Consider the following 23,275-nt stretch of genomic DNA (forward strand, 5'->3'; position numbering starts at 1 on the left):
ACTCTAAAAGCAAAGGCAACAAACAAAAACAAAACTGAACAAGTGGAACTACAACAAACTAAAAAGCTTCTGCACAAAAAAGGAAATGATCAACAAAATGAAAAGGCAACCTACTGAAAGAGAAAATATTTGCAAATCATATATCCAGTAAGGGGTTATGACCAAAATATATAAAGAATTCATGCAAGTCAATAGCAAAACAAACAAAAAAACCCCAAAACCCTAAACAATCCAATTTTTTAAAAAATATTTTATTTATTTGACAGACAGAGATCACAAGTAGGCCAAGAGGTAGGCAGAGAGAGAGGGAAAGCAGGCTCCCCGCTGAGCAGAGAGCCTGATGTGGGGCTCCATCCCAGGACCCCTGGATCACAACCTGAGCCCAAGGCAGAGGCTTTAACCCACTGAGCCACTCAGGTGCCCCAACAATCCAATTAAAAAAAAAATGGGCAGACGACCTGAGTAGACACTTCTCCAAAGAAGACGTGCAGATGGCCAACAGGCACATGGAAAGATCCTCAACATCACTCATCCTCAGAAAAATGCAAATCATAACCACAGTGAGATATCCGCTCACACCTGTTAGAATGGCTATCATTGAAAAGACAAGAAGTAACAAGTGTTGGTGAGGATGTGGAGAAAAGGGAACCCTCTTGCACTGTTGGTGGAAATGTAAATTGATTCAGCCACTATGGAAAACCATATGGAGGGTCCTCAACAAGTTAAAGATGAGTTTTTGCATTTCTCACAATTTTCCAGATGCTGCTGCTGCTCCTGGCCAACCCGCCGCACTTGTAGTGACAAGGGCTGATATCTCTTTAAAAGTCCCTGTATATATTCCTGATTTCTCTTTGTTGGTCCCCTTCATCATGCTCCTCCTAGCCATCTTTCAAAGTTTTATTACCTGCCGTTTGGTCTGCAAAGCACATAAGCTGCTACGGAACCCAACATTGCTTCCCATTTTCAAACAGCTCTCTGAAGCTTTGGGACTTGCATTTGCCAGCAAAGGTCTGCAATCCCTCTCGAAGAGCAGGGTGATCTTATTAAGGGACAATCTGAAGTCTCCTCAGCAACAAATAGCCAGGGTAGCCTCTTTGTTGTCTCAGTCTCCATTCTCCAATGCCTCTGTGTGCATTTGTTTGTCTCAGCACAGTCATGCACGGTGGGTCCATTCGTCTTCCCTTATCACTCTGTCACTGCTGCCGAGCACTCTCGTTCAGCTGCGTGCTACAGCTCCTTGGCTGACAAGATAATTACATTCCAGGGAAGACTGGGAGAAAGACAGGTAGTGCTCAAAAGTTCCGAAGCCGACTACCTAGTCATTGCTGGTGCAGACTTCAAGATCAAGCACCTGATCTAATTAGTACACTCCCTTTGCTGCCTGCCTGACTGTGGAATGCTGACAATTGAAAGCCTGAAGGCAAAGCAGATAGCATGCAACCCAGAGACAGACATTCATGCTACCTTGTGCCAGAAACAATTACATATTCTTTTTGGAATCTTGGGTGTCCTAGTAACACAGTCAAGCCTGGGGGTAAACTTTTGCATAATACTGGGAGCCCTGCATTTACCGATAATGAACATGAGAAACGAGCAGAATAAAATCCCACAAGAATGAAAGACCTCACGGGAAGAAAGCCTTCTGATTGCCTTCAGAAGGACTTATTTCAGCAAACCCAGCCCGCCACTAGCTCTGGAAGAAGCATACTGCTCAACAAAGCAAAGCATCACCAGCAAAGAACTGTTTTCCTTTGACCAGATAAATAGCACAATACAGTCCCCCAGGACAAAAAAAAAAAAAAAATTGCTTCTATGCTTTTGCTACTTGCTACATTTCTTTCAAGATGTAGCCTTTCCATTTGAAAGTGATTATAGCCACAACCCTTTTTCTTCCTTTCTTTTTGCTTCAGGTAAGAAAATGTTCTATATTCTCTAACCCACTATATATAAATACAAAGCATTATTATCTTAACTTTCTAATAAGCCTCACCCTTGATGGCAGTTGGCATTTGTGCCAGTTCCTGCCATGGCCTGGCAAGGGCCTGGGGGAGCAGAATGAGCACTAGCTTTGGAGTCAAGATCTATTTCTAACCCACTTATTAGCTCTGTGATCCTGCAAGGTACTCCCTTCTCCAACCAAAACTAAGGGTTTAAGGGTTAAACAAATCAAAAGAACCCTAGCAGACTTCAGGGGGTTGACTTGTATCCCCACAAAAGATATGTTAAAGTACTAACCCCTGGTGCCTCAGAGTATGGTGTTATTTGGAAAAAGGGCAATGCAGATGTCATTAGTTAAGATGTGGTTGTACTTGAGCAGGGTAGATCCTTAATCCAACATGAGTGGTGTGCTTATAAGGAGAGAAGAGGCCCAGAGCTGGAGACCTAGAAAAGAGAACACTATGTGAGGATGGAGGTAAAAACTCAAGTGAATGCATCTCCAAGCCCAGGACCATCAAGGACTGCCACCAACCACCAGAAGCTAGGAAGAGGCAAGCACAGATTTCAGAGGAAGCGTACCCTATTGACACCTTGATCTCGGACTTCTGGCCTCCAGAACTGTGAGATAACAAATTTCTGTTGGGTTAAGCCACCCACTTAGATATAGCAGCCCTGTGGACCTAATACATTCAGTTAATTTAGACTTATTTGTTAACATCTCTCAGGCTCACTGATGACATCACCAGACCAGAACCATCATTGCCAGGCACTTTCCATCAGTGGCCTGGCTAAGGGATCTGGTTCTAGAGCAGAGTAGAGAAGACCAGAGCAGATGAATTCAGCTCTTTCTAAGCTGGATGTCCTCGGGCAAGCGAACTAAATTCTCTGGGCTTCAATATCTTGGCAGAAAAACAGAGATAATAATGGTACCTGAATGAAAGTGCTTGTGGGAAGAATGAAAGAGATGGAACTACCGGGTACCACAAATCTTAGCTCTAGTTCTTCTTTCCCAGATGATGGTGGGCTACAGGCAATCTCCGGGCACCTTTAAGACAATCCACATTATGGGCTCGTTGTACCAGAACAAAGAACTATATGAAACTAAGGACCTAAAGAGCAAGGTTGTCCTGTCCTATGAATTTCTGTTACTTCCCCAAGGCTGTCCCAGAGTGCCCACAATAACAGATGCTCCAGAATCCCTGAGATGTAGGTGTCCAAAGGCAGGAGATGCATGGGGAGGCCAGGAGGCTGGTGAGGACCTCTCCATTCCATTGTGAGGCTCCCTGAATTGGTGAATGGAGATCATGAGGACCTGGTCCTGAAACCAGCTCCTGCGGATGGAGATTCAGAAAGAAGCAGGCTGTGCTGTGAGTGTTGAGGAGTTTGCCAGTGTTTAGCTCCCCTGGGTCCAACCCCAAGTAGAAGAAATCCAGGGAAGAACTGATTATTCCTTATTAGCCAAATACCTGAAAGATCTAAGACCCTTTAAGAATTATCTGTACTTTCTCTAATGTAGGTGACATCTTGATTACCAAAATCACCCTCTTGACAACAAGAATGAATGCCTCTCTATGCACTTGTTTGTCTCCGAGCAATCATACCTCATGGGTTCAGCTCTGTAGTGGTCATACCTAGGAATGGGATGGTAGAGCCATCGGCCATGTTCTTATTCAACACTGGCAGCTCCTGCCAGTTCTCCAAAGTAGTTGTTCCAGTGTAGACGCCCCCTGAAAAGTACTTGAGAGCATCGTCAGTTCTTTCACAGTTTAGACATTCTAGTGGGTGCACACTGGCATCTCATTCTATTTCTCTAATGATTAATGATGTTGAACATTTTTGCCATACTCTTTTGCCACTTGCATATCCATTTTTTCCCAGATGTCTTTTCCTTGTCGATACGCAGGAGTTGTTTAGATATTCTGGTGCCAAATCAGATGTATGTATTATACATATTTTCTCCCATTCAAAGGCCCCTCTTCAGTCTCTTAAAGGCATCTTTTCAGAACAGAAATCCCTATTTTATGTCCTGTTTATCAATCCTTTCCTTTATATAGGTAGTACTTTTGTGTCCTACTTAAGCCATTTTTGTTATCCTTAAGGCAATGAAATTATCTTCCCTGACTTCTGTAGTAATAAGTCAGAACAGTGTTTAGCCTTTTAAGGGTGGTAATCACTGGGAAGCAGCACAAGGGAGGATTCCAGAGGGCTGATTATGCTCTATTTCTTGATCTTGGTGTGATTACTTGCTTGTTTACTTTTTAAATATTCATTGAATACTATTTGTTTACTTTTAAATATTCATTTTCTATGGTTATTACTTGTAGGGTATGCATGTGTGTTATACTGCCATTAAAGTTTCTGAGAGAGAAAATGGACAAATAGTAGCTACTAATTGAAGATATACAAGGTAATGACTATACATGTATATAGTGAGATATTACGGAAAATATTTGTGGACGTACTAAATAACATCACAGGTTCTCAATCTCTACAAGCCAAACTTTGACTAAATGTATTTTAGCAAACAAAAAACATTTAGTAATATAGTTTAAGACCAGAAATACTGATGTTGATTAATTATATAATATGGAAAATATATGGCACTGAGCATAAAGTCCCTCCATATCAATGAGCTTTTGCAGAAAGAGTTAAGCAAGCATAAAGTGTAAAGACAAGCAGCAGATTGGTTTTGCACATTCTTTACTAAAATGGCTGCTAGCAGATGTATGGGAAGGCAACCTCTCTGCCCTCTGATGAGGAACATGTGTAGCGTGCTCTGTATAAAACAGTGGCTACTGAGTCTCAGGTGGTGAAGAGTCTTCGAGACCACAGCAGAATGGCACAACAGTAGGACAGGAGTTCAGGAGAGTAACCATCTAAGACAGAAACCCAATCAAGATGTCCAGCAAGGATATAGTTAATTCTAAATCATATTCCCAGTGCATAAACCTGGAGATGAGTGAACCCAACAGGAAGTGCAGTCAAAGCAAGAATGCAGGTCACATCAGAATGTCCCTTCTAGCACCAAAAGCAGCCAAGTATCTGCCAAGGTCATTAGTCTGAGTTTCTTTGAAGAAAAAGCCAACCAGTAGTCTGCCTGTGGGTAGCTGGAGTGGCAGGTACACAACTGCCCTCAACAAAGCAGGAGTACACACCTGAGTGTTTGTTCTAGCAGCCAGACACCAAGAGGCCCTGACTTCGGAGACATTCCTGAGAGGACCCCAGAGTGCAGATGTGAATTCAGGCACTTTCCTCTCTATCCTTTGTTGCCTGCCCACTAAATGACCCCCTGTCCTCTTCTTCTTCTTCTTCTTCTTCTTCTTCTTCTTCTTCTTCTTCTTCTTCTTCTTCTTCTTCTTCTTCTTCTTCTTCTTCTTTTTTTTTTTTTTAAAGATTTTATTTATTTATTTGACAGACAGAGATCACAAGTAGGCAGAGAGGCAGGCAGAGAGAGGGGGGGAAGCAGGCTCCCTGCTGAGCAGAGAGCCCGATGCGGGGCTCCATCCCAGGACCCTGGGATCATCACCCAAGCCAAAGGCAGACACTTAACGACTGAGCCACCCAGTCAAGGCACCCCTGCCCCCTGTCCTCTTCTTATCCTTCTTCCTAGACAAGGAGGAAATTTCTAAGGAGCAAATGCAAACTGTTGGACAAATAAGAAATCTTTTTTTGAGATGGGAGCATAGTGAGCAAATGAATAGGGTTTGATGAAGGAAGTTTAGAAAACTAAGGCAATCAGTAAAAGCCAACTTTGCAAACACGAATAAGAAAAGTAACCTCAGGAACTCCTGGGTAGCATGGTAGCAGGAGAGGGAGAAATATCCATAATTAGGATAATCTATGGGCACATAAGAGGAAATTCAAGCCCAAGAAATTCAAGCCCAAGGAGCTGGCATTTCTAATCACTCATAAAACATCATGTTTTTAGAGTTCACCATTTCTAATACCAAGAGTTATCTTTTACAGTCACGGTGCTGTAATTTATCACATCCAGGCATGCAAAATTATCCTTTTTCTAACATTAAACATGTTTAATCAGGACAATTTATAATAGCACTTTAGGGCTTTAATGAAAGAAAGGCATTTGACACATGATATTTACAGTAATCATAATACTATGAGACTTAAAGTATAATTTTTTACAGTGTTAGATCAGGAAGCCAAATTGTCCATGTTTTCAGTTAATTATTTGCAATGCTTTTGGGAGGAATCAGCATCCAGAAATTAATTAATAGTTTTCCTCTACACAATTGTCAGAGTTATCACAGGGTACTGCTACTAGCTGCCAACTCCTTTATACCCTTGCTCTAGTAGCAATCAGCAAAGGCGATTAATGCTAAACTACTTGTCCTAATAGCCAAATGGCAAATGTCATACCACATGCAGGTTCATAATTATGCTCTAGGAAGTAGATGGTTTTGGCTGTGCTAACTACAAATTAACCCAAAATTTAGAGGCTACTTGAACTAGTGCTTGTGGAAAGTATCCCTTATACCTTGGCCTTGGAGAAACCAGGGCATTTTTCAAGGCTAGCAGTTTCGTGCAAAGCTAAGAGCCGTGACATTCTTTTTCAGGAAGATCCAAACCTTTCTTCATCAAGCTTTAAAGTTTCCTTTTGCCTTCACTTTTGGGACCAGTCAAATTTACACACATTCCAGCTCCCCTTGAGTGAGATTCAAGTTCCTATTTAAGTATTCACTGTTAACCACAGGTCTCATGCTTCACGGCCCTTTTGACATGTGTTTATTTGAAAAGGCAAGTCCATGAACCGGTGCCTTCGTCATATTTGACAAGTTCTACCTGACTCAGGGAAACAGAGTGGGGCCCACCTCCCATAGGCGGTGACGTGGGGCACCGGGTAATGAGAAGAATGTTACCTGGGTTACTGTCCACGACCCCTTCAAAAATAAAACGCAGTGTCAAGGCAGAGTGACAACTGATGCTTGTAAGAGTTCAGATTTCCATCAGCTTCAAACTTAAACACAATCACAAACACTGAAATAAGTGGAATATTACAAAATCCACCAATTAAAAGCACCACCCATTTTTCCACATAAGAGTGGTAAAGACCTTGGAATTACCCCAGGTACCTGCCTCTAGCAAGTGCCTGAGCCCTCCTAGAACATGTTGGTGTTCTAATGTCACCCTGGCTTCATTTGTTCTTCTCCTTGCCTCCCCTTGACCTGATCTATTTACCTAATATCACTATTATAATCAATAATTACTAGTAATTCTAACTTAGCTTTATAGTACATCTTCTAAGCTACTTAAATTTTCTTGGGAATAAGACAAGATACCATTATGTTTGAATTAGAGGAGGTGCCCTAAATCCTTCACTCAAAACTTATTTCTCTTTCTATGTGCCATTTTAATAAATTCAGTCATCCAACTTCACAACACACAGCAACTCAGGAGACCACAGCTTACAAAAAAAAAAGAGTGATTATCTCTTCTTGTCATAGCACAGCATATCAAGCCTACTTAATATGTGTTGAATGCAATAGTAAATGAATGAATGTGAAAATTGGTAGGTGAATGGTATCTTACAGCTTAACAAGGAGTAGATAGAAACTATTTAAAAACAAAAGAAGCAAAAGCATAGCAGTTGGGGACCACTCGGTATGAATGTGATCTACCCATGGATTATAGGAGTATTTGATGATTATAGAGCTATAGTTAATATTGATAAGTATGACATTGCTTCAAGAAAACAGTCCAAGTATGTTTGGGAATCTTTATTTAAGAAAACAGAGATGTGTACCATATCCTTTAGAAAACTTTTCATTTGAAAATAAGTTTTAAAACATAAAACTTAAGGGAGGGGTAATTTTCAGCGGTCTGGAAAATTCCCTTCTTTGCAATGCCTCATTCCCTGGTCCTGCTTGATCCCTGGAGTGTTGCTGAACTAACGTGAGTTCTCTGCAGGTGGGAACATGCAGATGGTTTAGAGATAGGTTCTGACTGACTCCATTGTGTTGAGTGGAGATCAATTCCAGTCAACCCCAGCACCACAGTGACATCCCCGAAAGAGTGCTCATTACCACTAGGAAAGAGGGCTAACTGCAAGCCTCCAAATAACTCACTCCTTTTCACCACCAAGCAATTAACAACTAAAGACCCCTGGGTTGAATGACTCGTAGAGCAACCTGATGGCAGAGAGGGGCCAATGTGGAACTTGGGTTTCCATAACATTACAAAAAAAGAGAAGATAGCTCCTTGTAGCGTGCTCAGAATTTTTTGGACAAAAGATGCTCTGCAAATGGAAGACAGCATATAAGTGCTATTATTATTTGAGACTTGACTCCAGTTGTGATATAAATCACAGTTCTAGGGGCGCCTGGGTGGCTCAGTGGGTTAAAGCCTCTGCCTTTGGCTCAGGTCATGATCCCAGGGTCCTGGGATCGAGCCCCGCATCGGGCTCTCTGCTCAGCAGGGAGCCTGCTTCCTCCTCTCTCTGCCTGCTTCTCTGCGATCTCCGTCTGTCAAATAAATAAAATCTTTAAAAAAAAATAAAAATAAAAAAAAATAAATCACAGTTCTAGACTAAGGCAACCACACACACTTGATGTCCCCAATGGCAACTCTGACCAGTCCGTTTCCCACTTGTGCACAGGAAGGAGCAGCAGGCAGGACCACAGTTTCAGGAGAAACACTGGTTTATTACCAGGATCCTGTTTCCCCCAGCCAGTTAAATAGAGGTGATTTCAACCATCAGGCTGAAACCCACACTTAACATTTCTTGATTATAGGGAGAAGATTGACTCATTCTTTTTTTTTTTACAGAATTATGCAAAACTCATTCCTGGAGCCACAGTTGGGCTACTTCAGAAGGACTCCGGAAACATTCTCCAGCTGATCATCTCGGCTTATGAAGTATGATATTTTATAGTTGCTTTTTTTTTTTTTTTGCATTTCTGTGGTATTCAAAAACTAAGATGTGTTTTAGGCAGTTAAATGTGCTTGGATTTGTTAGTGGAGGGAGTACTTATCCAAAGAAAATCCTTCTGCATTCTTGCAGCCAAAATATCAATTTTGTTCTCCTTATTTGCAGATAGTCTTTCTGAAAGGTGAGGCAGAAAGTAGAAAAATCATAACTTTGATCATAAAGTTGAGGTTATTTTTATAATAATAACCAATAACAAAATTTTAATTTTATTGAAAAGGCTCCATGAGCTCTATGATTAAGCTCCCCTCTTCTCTGCTTGAAAAAAAAATTCAGTTTAAAACAGCAGTGAGTAACAGAACTATGTGGAGAACTAACTCCGCAGGCTTCATAAGACTACCTCATGACTCAAAGAGAAAAAAGGCACCAAAGACTTTGTTGTTTCTCTACTTTTGAGAACGAAGGAATTTTTCATTTTTGTGGATATATATATACATAGAGAGAGAGACATATATACATATGTATATACACATAGACATAATTTTTTTTGCCTTGACTTGATAAATTAGTACCAGAGGACAGCATTCCTCCCTTAAAATAAAATACATAGCTATAGGGTTGCAATGTTCTCTTGCCTTGTCCCTATTTCGTAACTTAATTAATCAATGGTAGATGGCCAGTTACCAATTCTTTTTTTAATTTTGTTTCCTAAGTACCATTTCCCTTTTTTGCTTTAACTTACAAAGAAAAAATACATACACGGGCACATAGGCACCTGCACAAAAGTGAAAAGGAAGCTCTAAATTAGAACAGGAATGGAAAAAGTAAATTTTTATAAAGCAGTAAAACTTTAATTGTTATTCTAAACAGCAGTTACATAATAACAAATAAATAAAATTCTAATTTTGGATGTTTTGAAATTATAAATAAATGACCTACATGCACTATATGCCAATACTTAACATATACTGACCCAGGTATCCTTAACTAAACATTTCAGAATCATCTGGGAAGCTTTAAAAAATAGGTGTATACACAGATTCTGCTCACAGACGTCTTAGGAGAACTGTAAGGAAAGGAAGAGCTACACATTTTGAAAAAACACTCCTCATTCATTTTGACAACACTCCACCAATTTTGAAACTCACCTTACAGGGGAAAAACAAGGTATTTCTTCTCAAACACATTTCCTCAGAGAACAAAATAATAGATGTGTCCATTAAAACTATAGGATGAGGTGGGGTTTTTTGAACTTATAGCCTCAGAAACTTCAGTTTTCTTAGCTTACATCAAAAATTAACTACCACGTTAGCTCATACTTGAAATTCTTCCAGACAGGAAAGCTTGTCAACAGAATACTATAAAAACCATCCTCCCTCTTATGCAGTAATTAAAGTTTTAATGTGTAGAATCAGATAAAATCATACAGCAATCCTCCACTGCATTAGAAGACACTCAATTTTCTTTAACCCAGAATGCTCAGAAGCATTGGCCACTAACATCTTCAAAGGATTTCAGCAAATTAGAAAACCCTGAACGTCAAAAACATTTCTTCCTCTTGTTTGACAAGCTCCTTCCATGCCCCTGCTTACTCTATCTGGGTTTCTGTCTCATTTTGTGGTCCCAAATCATCCACGTAACTTACGGGTGGTAGACTCAATGCATCAAACAATTAAAGTGAATCTCATGTCCTTATTTTACTATCCAAAAATATAAAGAAGTGTCTATTATTCTTCTACTATATAATCTTGCTCTGGAGTTATTATTATAACATCACGATTCACTGAATGAAGTATGTAATAGATCTTGGCACTAGTTCGAAATATTTTTCTGTTCAGTTATTTTTAAATGTATTCTAAAAGGACATTAAAATTATGGGGATCCAGGGGTACCTGGGTGGCTCAGGCAGTTAAGTGACCAACTCTTGAGTCTCCGCTCAAGTCATGATCTTGAGGTCATGATCAAGTCATTATCTGGCTCCATGCTGGGATTCTTTCTCTCCTTCTGTCCCTCTCCCTCTATAAAGTTTTTCAAAAATAAAATACGGGGATCCATTGACTGGATTTCTTTTAAGTCTATAAAAAGATAGAAAGGAAAGAGAATAGATTGAGAGAAAATACTTCTGACTAACTTCTGATGGGGCAAGGTAGACAATGTTTGTTTATAATCAGTGGCTATGAATTTCAGCTCAGTGTTTTACAATGACATATTGACATAAAAACCCTTAAATACCAGATGTGTATTTATTTGACCATCATTCCCTAATTTTCTTCCTTTCTTAACCATGTAATAAAAGATACTGAAATATCAGTGCTCCCCCTGGCAAGCTCTCCTAGTAGCATTTAAGCTCCAGAAGGAAAGTGACTAGGTTTGTTTTGTTTTGTTTCATCTGAGCACCTCATAGTAGGTGCTCAGTAAATGAGTGAATGATTGGATGAAATATACATATAAACATTTATGTCCTTTCTTTGAGAAATTCACATGAAAATATTCCTGGCCAAATCTGCAATATGATATTCCAATTATATCAATGTTAAGATTTCCCTTATTTTGGTCAGATTACATCACCCACTCTTCCTAATTTCAAATTCACAGACATGCAGGTCTTATCCCTCATTTCTTTTGCTCCTGACTCATGGAGCCACCGTCTCTAACATTACTCCTGCTTTACCTCCTGATGCTTTCAGTTTCAGTTTACACATATTCCTTGTTGTACCCTGGCTTCTGTTTCTTGAACTCTGCTTCTAAAATGATCTTGTCCCTCTCTTTTGTCATACCTTAAACTTTGTCGTTGCTGATAGACTCCTCTATAATCTCAGCTTCATGCACTCCAATCCACGCCCACCACTTCCTACTTTTTCATATCACTCCTGGTAGTTCCCCTAGTATTTCTTCCAACCCATCAGGATCTTCAATTAGGTGACCCTACTCTCTCTCTCTCTTTTTATTCAAGTGACCCTACCTTCTCTTTTCAGTTCCTCATCCCCTTGATGTCCTCTTGTCCCTGGGCCCCCAGCTTAAATTCAACCATTAGGATCATTCTGTAGACACACCCTCACCTTCCATGCCCTTTACGGTTCCACTGAGGTTGCTTGGCCAGTCATGGTCCTGCTTAATCCCAACTATCCATTCATCCTGCACAGCTAAAAGGAAGGGAAAAACATGCAATCGTGCTTTAAATTCATGATCATGGACCTCAGGAGGACCCTCGATGTTGCCCAGCAATCATGCTACATATATTTCTCTAGGAGACATCCAAGTGCAGATAGATGTCTGGGAAAAGGTTGATATCTTAGTTGGCAATTTAGGAGGGTAACCTGGATGCTCCTAAACATACTTCACCAGTAGTTTTCTCCTTCTCAATTCATGGTAATCCCATCCTTCATGTTGCTAGGGCCAAAAAGCTTATAATGATTTTTGACTCTCCTCTTTCTCTTATTGTGCATATTTAATCCATCAGAAAATCATGCTGGTTCTGTCTTCAAAATTGCTTAGAATTTGATGCAGACACTGCTTCCACTGCCTTCATCCTGATTGGAACCACCATTTCTACTCACTTGAATGACTGCAAAAGCCTCCTAAATGCTATTTCTCATTTCCACCTTTGGTTTCCTACATTCTGTTTCAAAAAACAAACAACAACAACAACAACAACAAAAAACCACACACACAAATCACACACACACACTAGACTTTTCCTTTAAAAATATTAAGTAAGGTCATAACACTCTTTTATAGATAACCCTAATTGTTTTCTCATTTTATGTAGCATAATTGCCACATTCTTTAAAACCACCTTACAAGGACCCTACCAGATCTGTTCTCCTCCACGCCATTACCTCTGTGACTTCACCTTCTATCACTCCATCAGAGAATTGATCCAGTAAAACAACTCTAGACTCCTGGCTATTCTGTTTCCAGAGCAAGTCAGACATACTCTGGCCTTAGGGCCTTTGCACTGATTGTACCCTTTTCCTAAAACACTCTTAAGACAGATATCTGCATGCTGATTCCTCACTTCCTCAAAATGTAACCTTCTTACTGGATTCTTACTGAATCCTACTCTAATTTTTTTTAAATCGCAGACTACAACCCCTACACGCACCCTCTTAACCCTCATTATCCCACCCTAATGTTTTACATAACATTTATCACCTCTTGGCATGCTACATAATTTTCTTACGTATTATGTTATTTCCTCTCTGACTTTTCACACTGGCATATAAACTACAAAAGGTCAGCTATCTTTGTGGGTTTTGCTTCCCAAGCACCTAGGACAGTGTCTGGCGCATCATGGAAGTCAACAAATATTTTCTGGATAAACTTATAATGTAACTAGTTGAAACAGATTTAAAGAGTAAATTTTAGGGCGCCTGGGTGGCTCAGTTGGTTGAGTGACTGGCTTCAGCTCAGGTCATGATCCCGGACTTCCAGAATCGGGAGTCCCGCATCGGGCTCCCAGCTCCTTGGGGAGTTTGCTTCTCCCTCTGACCTTCTCCTCTCTCATGCTCGCTCTCACTCATTCTCTCTCAAATAAATAAATAAAATCTTTAAAAAAAAAAAAAGTAAATTTTAATGTTAAATTGGCAGAATTTGAAATCTTAAAACATGAGAGAAATAATCTTTATGACTGAGAAATGACACTTCAATTGCTGATCAAGACCATATTCTGAAAAATCAGCCTTATGTCCACCTACTGAAGGAGTGGTGATATAGGACAAATATAAAAGCAGAGAAGAAAAATGACTTAGAATTTAGTCAGCAACTTAGAATTTGGAGGAAAATAGGGTCATCTTACTATGCTGTTGGCAAAATTATAGTTAAGGAAAATCTGAAGCCGAATATGCTTTTAAAATTCCAGGAGGATAGGGACTCAAATCTTAGATGAACTGAAGTATTACTCAACTCATAGTGTTTTACAATTTATTTTTATTGTTTTATTGCTTTCATTTCTCATAATTTTGTCCTCCAAATACAGACTTTTATTTTATAAAAGAAAGAGGAACAGAGAAAATCTACATAATAACACTAGATTTCCCCATAACAAATAAGTCTTTCTTCCTTTTTCCCTGACAATCTTCCCCATGAAAACCTTGCACTTATCTCTCCTCTGTCATAACCTAGATATTTCATATCTAGTCCTTCTCTCTTCAATCTATGTCGTCACATTTACTAACCACCCCAGGTGCCTGATCCTTGTGCCTCAGGCCAGGGTGAATACGTCCCATCTTTCTAGATTCCAGTCTACTTAACCCTCACCTGGAAGTCTGATAGACCGAAAGTCTGTCCTGCACACACCTCCCAGACAACTTTCCTGCAGCCGTATTTTCAGCGGATTGAACCCCTACTTTAAAGCTATAGGGAATGATTCCCACAGGTCTAAAGTCATCTCTGCAAACTTCAAGGCTCTTTGTTGTATGGTGTCTCCCAGGACAGCAGGAGTCTGGGCTGGATCTAAGCCCCAATTTTCCCCATTATATATCCTTGGGGGACTGAGCTTTCTCTCTCCTGGTCCCTTCCCCCAAGACACCATTGTCATCCTGTCCACAGATCCACATCCAATGTAGCCATTAAGGACTTCTAATACTTCAGCCTTCACTGACCGCTCTTTTCTGAACTGTCCCAAACTTGCATCTATATGACACAATTTTTTAAACCTAATGATACATTCTTTGACCTGTATGTTAACTGCTCTACTTGGTGCCATCTTATTTGTTTTTTTCTCATCAAAATGATAATCATCTTGAGGGCAGAAATCCTGTCTTAAATTCATTCTCCAGATCCAACTCTACATTAAATGTACAATGGGCACATAATAAATTCCAATATTGATTTCGAGGAACAGTTTCTCCCACATTTAACATCTCTAAAATTGGGATATGTTTTATGATTAATGGTGTCTTACAAATGCTGGGTAGAAGTCACAACGTAGTATTCATTGCCTTCAAATATATGAAAGTGGCCCTAACTCTATATGTTGTGTCACCTCAATTTGTTAAGTACACTATTGGTGCTATAGGTGTTGAGCATAATTGCCATTTTCAAATATTTTCAAAAAGGTTGCACTATGATTTGATATTGAAATGAAAAGTTGTTGTATATGCAGCAATGTACCAAAACAGAGCAACAGGGTATAAATTTGATATCAGTGAAGCAAATATTCATTGTCAAAGGAATGACTTTAATTCGGCATTCCTCACAAAGCAGAACCAGCTGCTTTATGGGACCTAAGAAATGATGATACTTACAAGTAAAGGAAGCTGTTGTTATATTGTGTTACTGAGATACAAGCAAAAAAAAAAAAAATGCCTTTAGATGCTAAGCAATGCTACTCAGGGCTGGAGAATTTGCCAAATCTCTTGGAATGGGTAAAATAATTTTCAAAGCCATGATAAACTAATAGTATTGATTCATATATGTTGCACAGAATGATCATGAGATATTTTGTCATAATGTCATTGTCATAAAATAATGGTGTATTTTATAATTGATGGCCTCTTAGACTCAATAAAATATGGTGTGTATATATGCACTATGTGTGCGTGTGTGTGTGTGTGCGTGTGTGCATGTGCGTGTGTGTGTGTGTGTGTGTGTGTGTGTGTGTGTCTTGCTGGCTATCTTGCTTGATTGATGGTATGGTGAATTTCTTTTAGCCCCGATTTCATTTTATTCATTTGTAGTTTAATGAACAGGATTCACAGATTCTTCTGGTTGTATTTTTTGGTTGTAATTTTAACTCTTTATGTCCTAACTAAAGGAACTGAGGTCTGAGGTGGAACTGGAAGTATTAGGAGACACAGAAGGACTCAACCTATCTTTTACAGCCATCTGTAACAACGGGGTCCTCTTCCCACACCAAAAGAAATGCTCTCACATGAAGGTGGGAGACACAGTAAGTATAGGGTCAATAGATTGTCTGAAAAAATATTCAGGTAAGTCAGAAGTTCCCTTGTTGCTCCGAAGATAGATTTTTCCTTTCAAGAATTTCAAAAGCGATTTCAAAAATGTCCTAATAAATGATTTTGGCAAAGCTGATCCCCATGCAACTTTGTTTCTTCCTATGTATTTTGGTGGATGGAAGAAGATAATTGGTATTTTCTTTTCCAGGCTACATTTAACGTGACTGTGAGTATACCAAACTGTGAGAGAAGAAACAGGCACATTATCATAAAGCCTGTGGGGCTGGGGGATGCCCTAGAAATACTTGTCAGTCCGGAATGCAAATGTGACTGTCAGAAAGAAGTGGAGGTGAACAGCTCCAAATGCCACAATGGGAACGGTTCCTTCCAGTGTGGGGTGTGCGCCTGCAACCCTGGCCACATGGGTCCTCACTGTGAGTGTGGGGAGGACACGATGAGCACGGAGTCCTGCAAGGAGGCCCCAGATCACCCCTCCTGCAGTGGAAGAGGCGACTGCTTCTGTGGGCAGTGCATCTGCCACCTGTCTCCCTATGGAAACATTTATGGGCCCTTCTGCCAGTGTGACAACTTCTCCTGCGTGAGGCACAAAGGGCTGCTCTGTGGAGGTAGGCCTTGTCTAAATCCACCTCACATCGTAAGTGGGCAAGTGTCAAGAAGGGGCTTTATATCCCTTGCACTTTCCACAGTGGTCTGGGCAGAGCAGGTGCTCAATACGCATTTGCTGATCAAGGGAGTGGGTTCATCTCTAGACCAAAGGTAAGTGATCTTCGCTTGCATTTTCTCTGGCTCTCACAATCTCTTGCGGTGAGATCTCTGCCAGTTCAACTTACATCTCTATTGTTATTTCCCTCAGAATTTAGAAAGCAAAAAATGGAAACACCTACTCTTTGGTTATTACCCAGACTCCACAAAATTGCCTGTAATCTGAACTCTATTATCTTCCAGACTTTTCTCGATCAGGCTTCTGGGTATTTTACCCAATTCTTAAATGTCTATTACTTTGGAAAAATAAAAAGCTAGGCTACTTAAGGAACATATTGCCAAGGACAAGGGACATGGAAATACTAAATGAACTTTCAGGGCCTTCATTCATTCCACAAATATTTATTAAACACCTATTATATGACAGATACTAGATTAGGCACCGGGTATAATAAAGATGAATAAGGATACATGAAGGTTATGGAAAGGGTAAAAATGAAACATTGCTTGGAATTTTTTAAGATTGAGAACATGTTTAAATAGAAAAATACATGTTTTGAAATCCTTTGCCTATGGAGAATCACTGTAGTTTAAGAATATGTTGCATATACTATGACTGTTATAAAAATCATTCTGATGTATACCCATATATTTAAGTATAAGCATAATCTATCTGCATAAGAATTGCAAATGCGTTCATGTTCTTTAAAATGATATAAATCTGTGTTACAACAGGAATATTAACTAACTGCTGAATTTAAGCTCCCAATGTCTCCCTTTTTCACAGTGTGTGAGCAGGCAGCTTTTCAAAACAGAAAGCCATTATCTTTAAAGAAAACTAAGAAAGTTATGTTTTCAGAACACAGAGTCAGGAATATATAAAAGAGACTGATTTTCAGGAAAAAAAGGCCTGAGAAGAGAAGCCTCAAAGAATTCCGAGCTCTTTGAAAACCCTGTGATGCCCTTAGAAGCGTACCTCCATTTCATTTCTTTGCGGCGGCTCTCGCTACCAACAAGTTCCTCTGAGGTTGCCTTCTTTCTTCTCCCCAGAGAGTGAAAAATTTAGGGTCTGTCTGGATTGAGACACATTTCTCTCCCCTTTCATTGGAGGTCTATTTCCTTATTTAATGGGTGTGTGTCCAAAACCACATCAGTTCTCTTCTCATAAGATGTAGGCAGGACACAGCCCAAAGCCAGAAGCTGTCTCCATATCTTGAAATGAATATGCTTGGCAGATTCCCAGATTGCACCTCTAATAAAAAATCTTTTAATAAAATATGTGCCCAAAACATTTGAAATCACCTTTCAGGAAAAATTCTACCTGTAATCTAATACAATAGGATAGTAGTCCAACCCCCACCTATATCTCACCCTTTAAATCTTAGATCCAAGAAGTCTAGAGCAGTGTAATCACTGAACTGTGCTCAGCAACACCGTTCTTCGGTTTGGGGATGGTCTTTGACTTTACTTGGTACCATGTGTGCAAACGGAAATGCACTCAGAAAGGGTTGACTTGGTCTGTGCATTGTAGTTTGGGAAGTCTGATAATAGGGCCTCTCTTTGTATCAGAAACATTGATAGCTAGAGACGTTCTATTTAGAAAACAATTTCTATTTAGAAAACAATTATTTCCTCAGCTGGACGCGGAAAACTTCCCTAATGCCAATTTCCTTCATATTGAGGGTACTTTACAAATTTCAATCACTACTGTTTCTCAAAAGCTATTTTGTTTGTAGTAACATCACAAAGGATGTCACTGTATTATTAGTAACTTTCTCTTTGAAAATGCATACTGGGGACACCTGGGTGGCTCAGTTAGTAAAACTTCGAACTCTTGATCTCAGTTCAGGTCTTGATCTCAGGATCATAAGTTCAAGCCTTGAGTTGGGCTCCACAACGGACGTAGAGCCTACTCAAAAAAAAAAAAAAAAAAAAGAAAGAAAGAAAAAGAAAAAAAAGTTAAAAAATAGTATAATAAAAAGAAGTACTATTATTCAAATTCGACAAATAGTTATGGAATACCTACTATGTGCCTGGCATCCTGCTTAGTGCAAGGATAAAAATCTGTGCCTGGCCTTGTGGACAGACACTCTATTGTTTGCAACAGAGGCCAGAATACCCTCCAGCTCTCCTTCTCATGCAGATCTCACTTCTGTGACAACTAATTTATTCTGCAGTAGGCCACTTCTCTGAAGGCCCATTACCACAATGTTCTTTTTCATGTAGCTTCTTTCATCTATCTGTAAATACTCACAGGTATAGGGCTCCATTGATTTATTCCTTGCCCAAATTCCATTGGTCTTCTATATTTTGATTTTTAAGAGATGGGAAACAGGCAAATGGCATTACAGAAAATACTTCCTGCCATTACACACTTAGAGTTATCAGTCAATGGCATTCCAGAGAGACCCATCTCTCTGAAAAGAGCCTGACAATTTTGTCTTGATTTTTGGTTATCATCTTGTTTCTACATGCGGCCATTGTGGAGGTTTTGCTGTTGTTTTGTGGTTGTGGTTATACGAACAGGTACTTCATAACTGGTTCCTTGTGGATATCAATTAGCAGTGATATGGTGGATGGTTCTGGAAAGCCCACAGAAAGAAGGGTTTCTAAATTCTGACAGGAGCTCTTGGAAGAGTTTTCTAAATTTCTGCCTTCAATATAGAAATTTATCCCTATCACGAGAATAAGTTCCCCTTTATGCTGAGGGAGAGACAAAAAGCAATTGTATTTTAGAGGATAACTTAGATGAGCTCTGTCTGCAGCAAGTTTCCATGCACCGCCTCCTTCAAGCTGTCTCTGCCCTAAGTTTCTGCAGCTTTGCTCTCATTACTCTCCTACCTCTCAGTCTCCCTGGTAAGATCCTTCTCTCTGATCACATTTTTTTAAGATTTACTTATTTGAGAGAGAGGGTACACGAGCAAAGGGAGAGGGAGAAGCAGACTGCCCGCTGAGCAGGGAGCCCGAAGCGGGGCTTGATGCAGGGCCTGATCCAGCAGAGTCACCCCGGTGCCCCTCTCTGATCACATTTTAAATGCTGTTGCTCTTCAAGGCTTTTCCCCTCTGCTTTCTCTACATGATCGGATCCACAATAGCTTTACCTGGCATCTATCTCTGATGGATCCAAAACTCAAACCTTTAGCTCTTTCTTTTCATACACACACACACACACACACACACACACACACACACACACACATATATATATCTCCACCTACTAGGATGTCCCATAGGCCCCTCAGAACTCAGCAGAGCCAAAACTGAACTTGACATCTTCCCTATCCAAAGCTGCTCTTCTTCCTCCGCTTCAGAACAACCTATTTGTTCAAAAATTAAGCTCCGTGCCAGGCACTGGGGATAAACAGTGAGCGTGAACTGGAGGCTTCCATTCCAGGTTGGTCAAAAGCTGCCCCAGGCACTGAGCACCTCTTTCCTCTCCATTCCCACTGGCACCACTTAGGACCTCAGATCTTCTTGCCTAATTTGCTGCAACGAAACCCCCTCACCAGTTTTCCTGTATCTAGTTTGACCCTCTCTACAGATGCCAGGATATTTCTAGGCACACAGCTATTTGTTCAGGTCTCTACTTAAAATTCCATAACTTTCAGGATAACAGTTCTTTCTTTAGCCCATAAAGCTTTTCGTGATGTTATTTCTGGCTTTCTGTTGACCTTTCCAACCCCCACTCCCGCCATCCTGCCCTCCTGCCACAGCTCATATGCACCTTTGACTCTATCTATACGAATCCACTATGGGTATTAAGCAGGTCACACGATTACAGACTTAATGACATTTACCTGTGCTTTTTTTTCTTGGTTTAAAATGCATGTAACCCTCTTCTGTCTTCCATCTGTAGCATCCAAATTCGGCTCAAGCATCATCTCCTTTAGAAACATCCCCAAATCTCTGGCCCAATTTGGAAACTCTACCACTGTGTGCATAACACTTAATGCACTGGACTGTATTTATTACTAGTAGTATTTATTTGCCTGTCTCCTACTCTAGACTATAAGCTCAGTGACCTTATTTAATTTTGTATCTTCATGCCTAATGCAATCTTTGGCACATGATATATGCTCAATTAAAGTTTCTTAAATACATGAATTTATTAAGCATTCACTACATGCCTGTAGGACATCTAATTGGTGAACGCAAAACTAGAAGATTTACACATTATCTCATCTGACCACAACTGCTGTAAGATTTTATTCCCTCTATTTGATAGATGAGGCTTTTATGATCACTCGGCTTAAATGATGTAGAGGGGAAGCATTACCCAGGTCTGTGCTGCATCTCTATCTTATGGCAGCTTAATTAAAAACAAAAAAATTGTAAAAACAATTTAAATACACACACACATATAAACACACACACACACACACACACACACACCAAGTTGCTATTATAGGCTTGTAGATTATCTCATTTCATCTGCCTATAAGTTCTTTTTGATATAACATCAGGTAATCAGATTGGTCTTCAGTTAAGAGACCAGATCAATAAATATACACACTTAGCAAAATTCGTTCCATAAAATATAACTCCTCCTAGCCCCCACACACTCACTTTTTTCTCATTTTTCTCCTTCAGTCTTTCTGAAGTGTTTAAAGGCAAAGGGAAAAGATGCTCCCCCACCCCATCTGAAGTGGCCATGGCCCTAAGCATCGCGGGGTGTTTGTTTTGCAGATAACGGCGTGTGTGACTGTGGCGAATGCGTGTGCAGACCCGGCTGGGCGGGTGAGTACTGTAACTGCACCACCAGCACGGAGTCTTGCCTCTCGGAGGACGGGGTGCCCTGCAGCGGGCGAGGAGACTGTATCTGTGGCAAATGTGTTTGCACGAACCCCGGAGCCTCTGGACCGACCTGTGAGCGTTGTCCCACCTGTGGTGATCCCTGTAACTCTAAACGGTAATGTCTCAACTTCCCTCGTGTTGCTTTTGGTGGGTTTGTTCTCGGAGCATCCACCCAAACACACAAAGCCTCCAAGACCCTGTGATCCTCAGCCTGGAACGTCAGTGTCTCCCTTGCCTCCTTTGTCCTCATTATCCAGGACTACAATGTCACATTTCTGCTAAAGACAATCCTGGGGGAGCTGTGCTGATGTCCCACACTGATAACATCAGATGGCCTTTCACTTACAATACCTGCCACACAGAAGGAATGCCCCGGAGGTAGACTGATGGCACTCACACTCAGTGCCTTTTCAGGGGAAACAGACAAGCATCTTCCTTATTGAGAAGTTTAGAGCCTGACCTTTCTGATTCATTCCTCTCTACAGTCTCATGGAAGCAAAAAGGCAGAAAGAGGATCATGGATTTACATTTCTTCCCTCTTCTGTGCTGCTCATGCTCTTTGGCACTTGTCTTTGGTTGTCATTCTACACAACTATCGTGTGTTGTGTTTTCTTTTATACCACATGAACAGCAATGACAACAAAACCCTTTTTTGTTTTCTAGTAAAACACTATTTCTTTGGTTAGTAGGTAACTTCTCAGTGAAAGTGGGGGCAACATTTCTAGGTCAAGTGAAGCAAGTCTCCAAATAGGCCGTGTTATGACATTGCAGTGTATAATGTATTATGCAGCAAACATGCTTAAGCAGTTCATAGTTTCATTAACTCTATACCCAACATGGTGACATTTGCATTTCCAGTGTAAATAAAGTAAGAAAATCAATATTCACTCAGTAGTTCCTCACCACTCGGGTGTCAAAACTCCTCTGTCACTGTGTCTGGACATATGCCAAGAGAAGTGTGGGAACATGGTTAGACTTACTTGAATGGAATTAAATGTAAAACGTCCTTTTGGGGTGTTTCTTCCATTATTTATCTATTTAATCTTCTCTGTAAATGTGATTCAATTTAAAATGTGGTTTATAAAATATGAAGTTAACAGTAAAGGTAGTTTAAGTTTGAGGAATCAGGTAATTGCCTTGGTGCTTAGGTTAGCTTTGAGATGAGCCCATTCTTCCATTTATTCGTTCATACATTCACTTATCAAATGGGTATTAAGTACCTACTGTTCACCGGAAATTGTGTTAGGCCAAGGGCGTATAGTGATGACTGAAACAGTTACAGTTCCTGCCATCACAGGTGCTAAGAATCTAGTGGGAAAGACAGACATTATTTAAAGCAATTATAACAATATCTGAGCTGACAGTTACAATAAGGGATATAAAGGGTGCTGTGGCACCGTATGGCAGGGCTACCACACTAGCTTGGGCAGACATCATTGAGATGCATCAAAGGGTAGAGGCTTTTAAGGGTTTCCACAGTGTCTAGCAGCCCCCTGCGAAGCCACTCTAAGTAAATATATAACCTAGATAAATGCAATATACTTGAAATGCAAAGGCAATGTCCAGCCAAGACTTCTATCCCCACTCCCACATAAGACTGCTGCTCCTCAGCCCCTCCTACAAAGGAACACAGAGGCTTCCAGGGCAAGAGAACTAACCAGTAAGGGTTAAGGAAGGCTTGCCTAGGGCAGGGCAATTTCAGCTGAAATTGGGGGAGGCCTGGCGTGAAGCATGGGGGGGAATGTTTCCAGCACTTAAAAGAATATGCATTTCCATGGCCTGGGGAAGAGAGAGGCAGGATGATACCTAAGAAAACTTTTGCTGTTTTGGGTTACTCCAAACAGAGTCTGGTTGTTAAGTGGTTTTTCAGCGTAAGATTAATTCAGAGTCTGAGTTTTACTTTGCTGTATAGACATCATTAGAGAAGCTTAATTTTTACCAGGCTGTTTTCGGAAATACACTTTCCTGTAATTTTCTGTAAGTAGCGATTGTTTATTTAAAAGCCTGCATTAATAGGATCCAAGTTGTAACCTCAGCT

The 23,275-nt window shown here is 40.3% G+C and overlaps 1 protein-coding gene across 4 annotated transcripts in view; it reads left to right on the plus strand.

The window, feature by feature from the left end:
- ITGB6 (integrin subunit beta 6) overlaps positions 1-23,275 on the plus strand; it is a 128,983-nt gene that overhangs the window by 85,614 nt on the left and 20,094 nt on the right. For all 4 annotated transcript variants that reach the window (XM_080798304.1, XM_080798305.1, XM_080798303.1 and 1 more), the window contains 4 exons: positions 8,722-8,811; positions 15,579-15,713; positions 15,929-16,346; positions 21,130-21,352. In XM_080798304.1, coding sequence (XP_080654430.1) covers positions 8,722-8,811; positions 15,579-15,713; positions 15,929-16,346; positions 21,130-21,352 — 866 coding nt within the window. The remainder of the gene's footprint in view (positions 1-8,721; positions 8,812-15,578; positions 15,714-15,928; positions 16,347-21,129; positions 21,353-23,275) is intronic.

This window comes from Martes martes, assembly GCF_963455335.1.
Source record: "Martes martes genome assembly, chromosome: 3".
Taxonomy (NCBI): Eukaryota; Metazoa; Chordata; class Mammalia; order Carnivora; family Mustelidae; genus Martes; species Martes martes.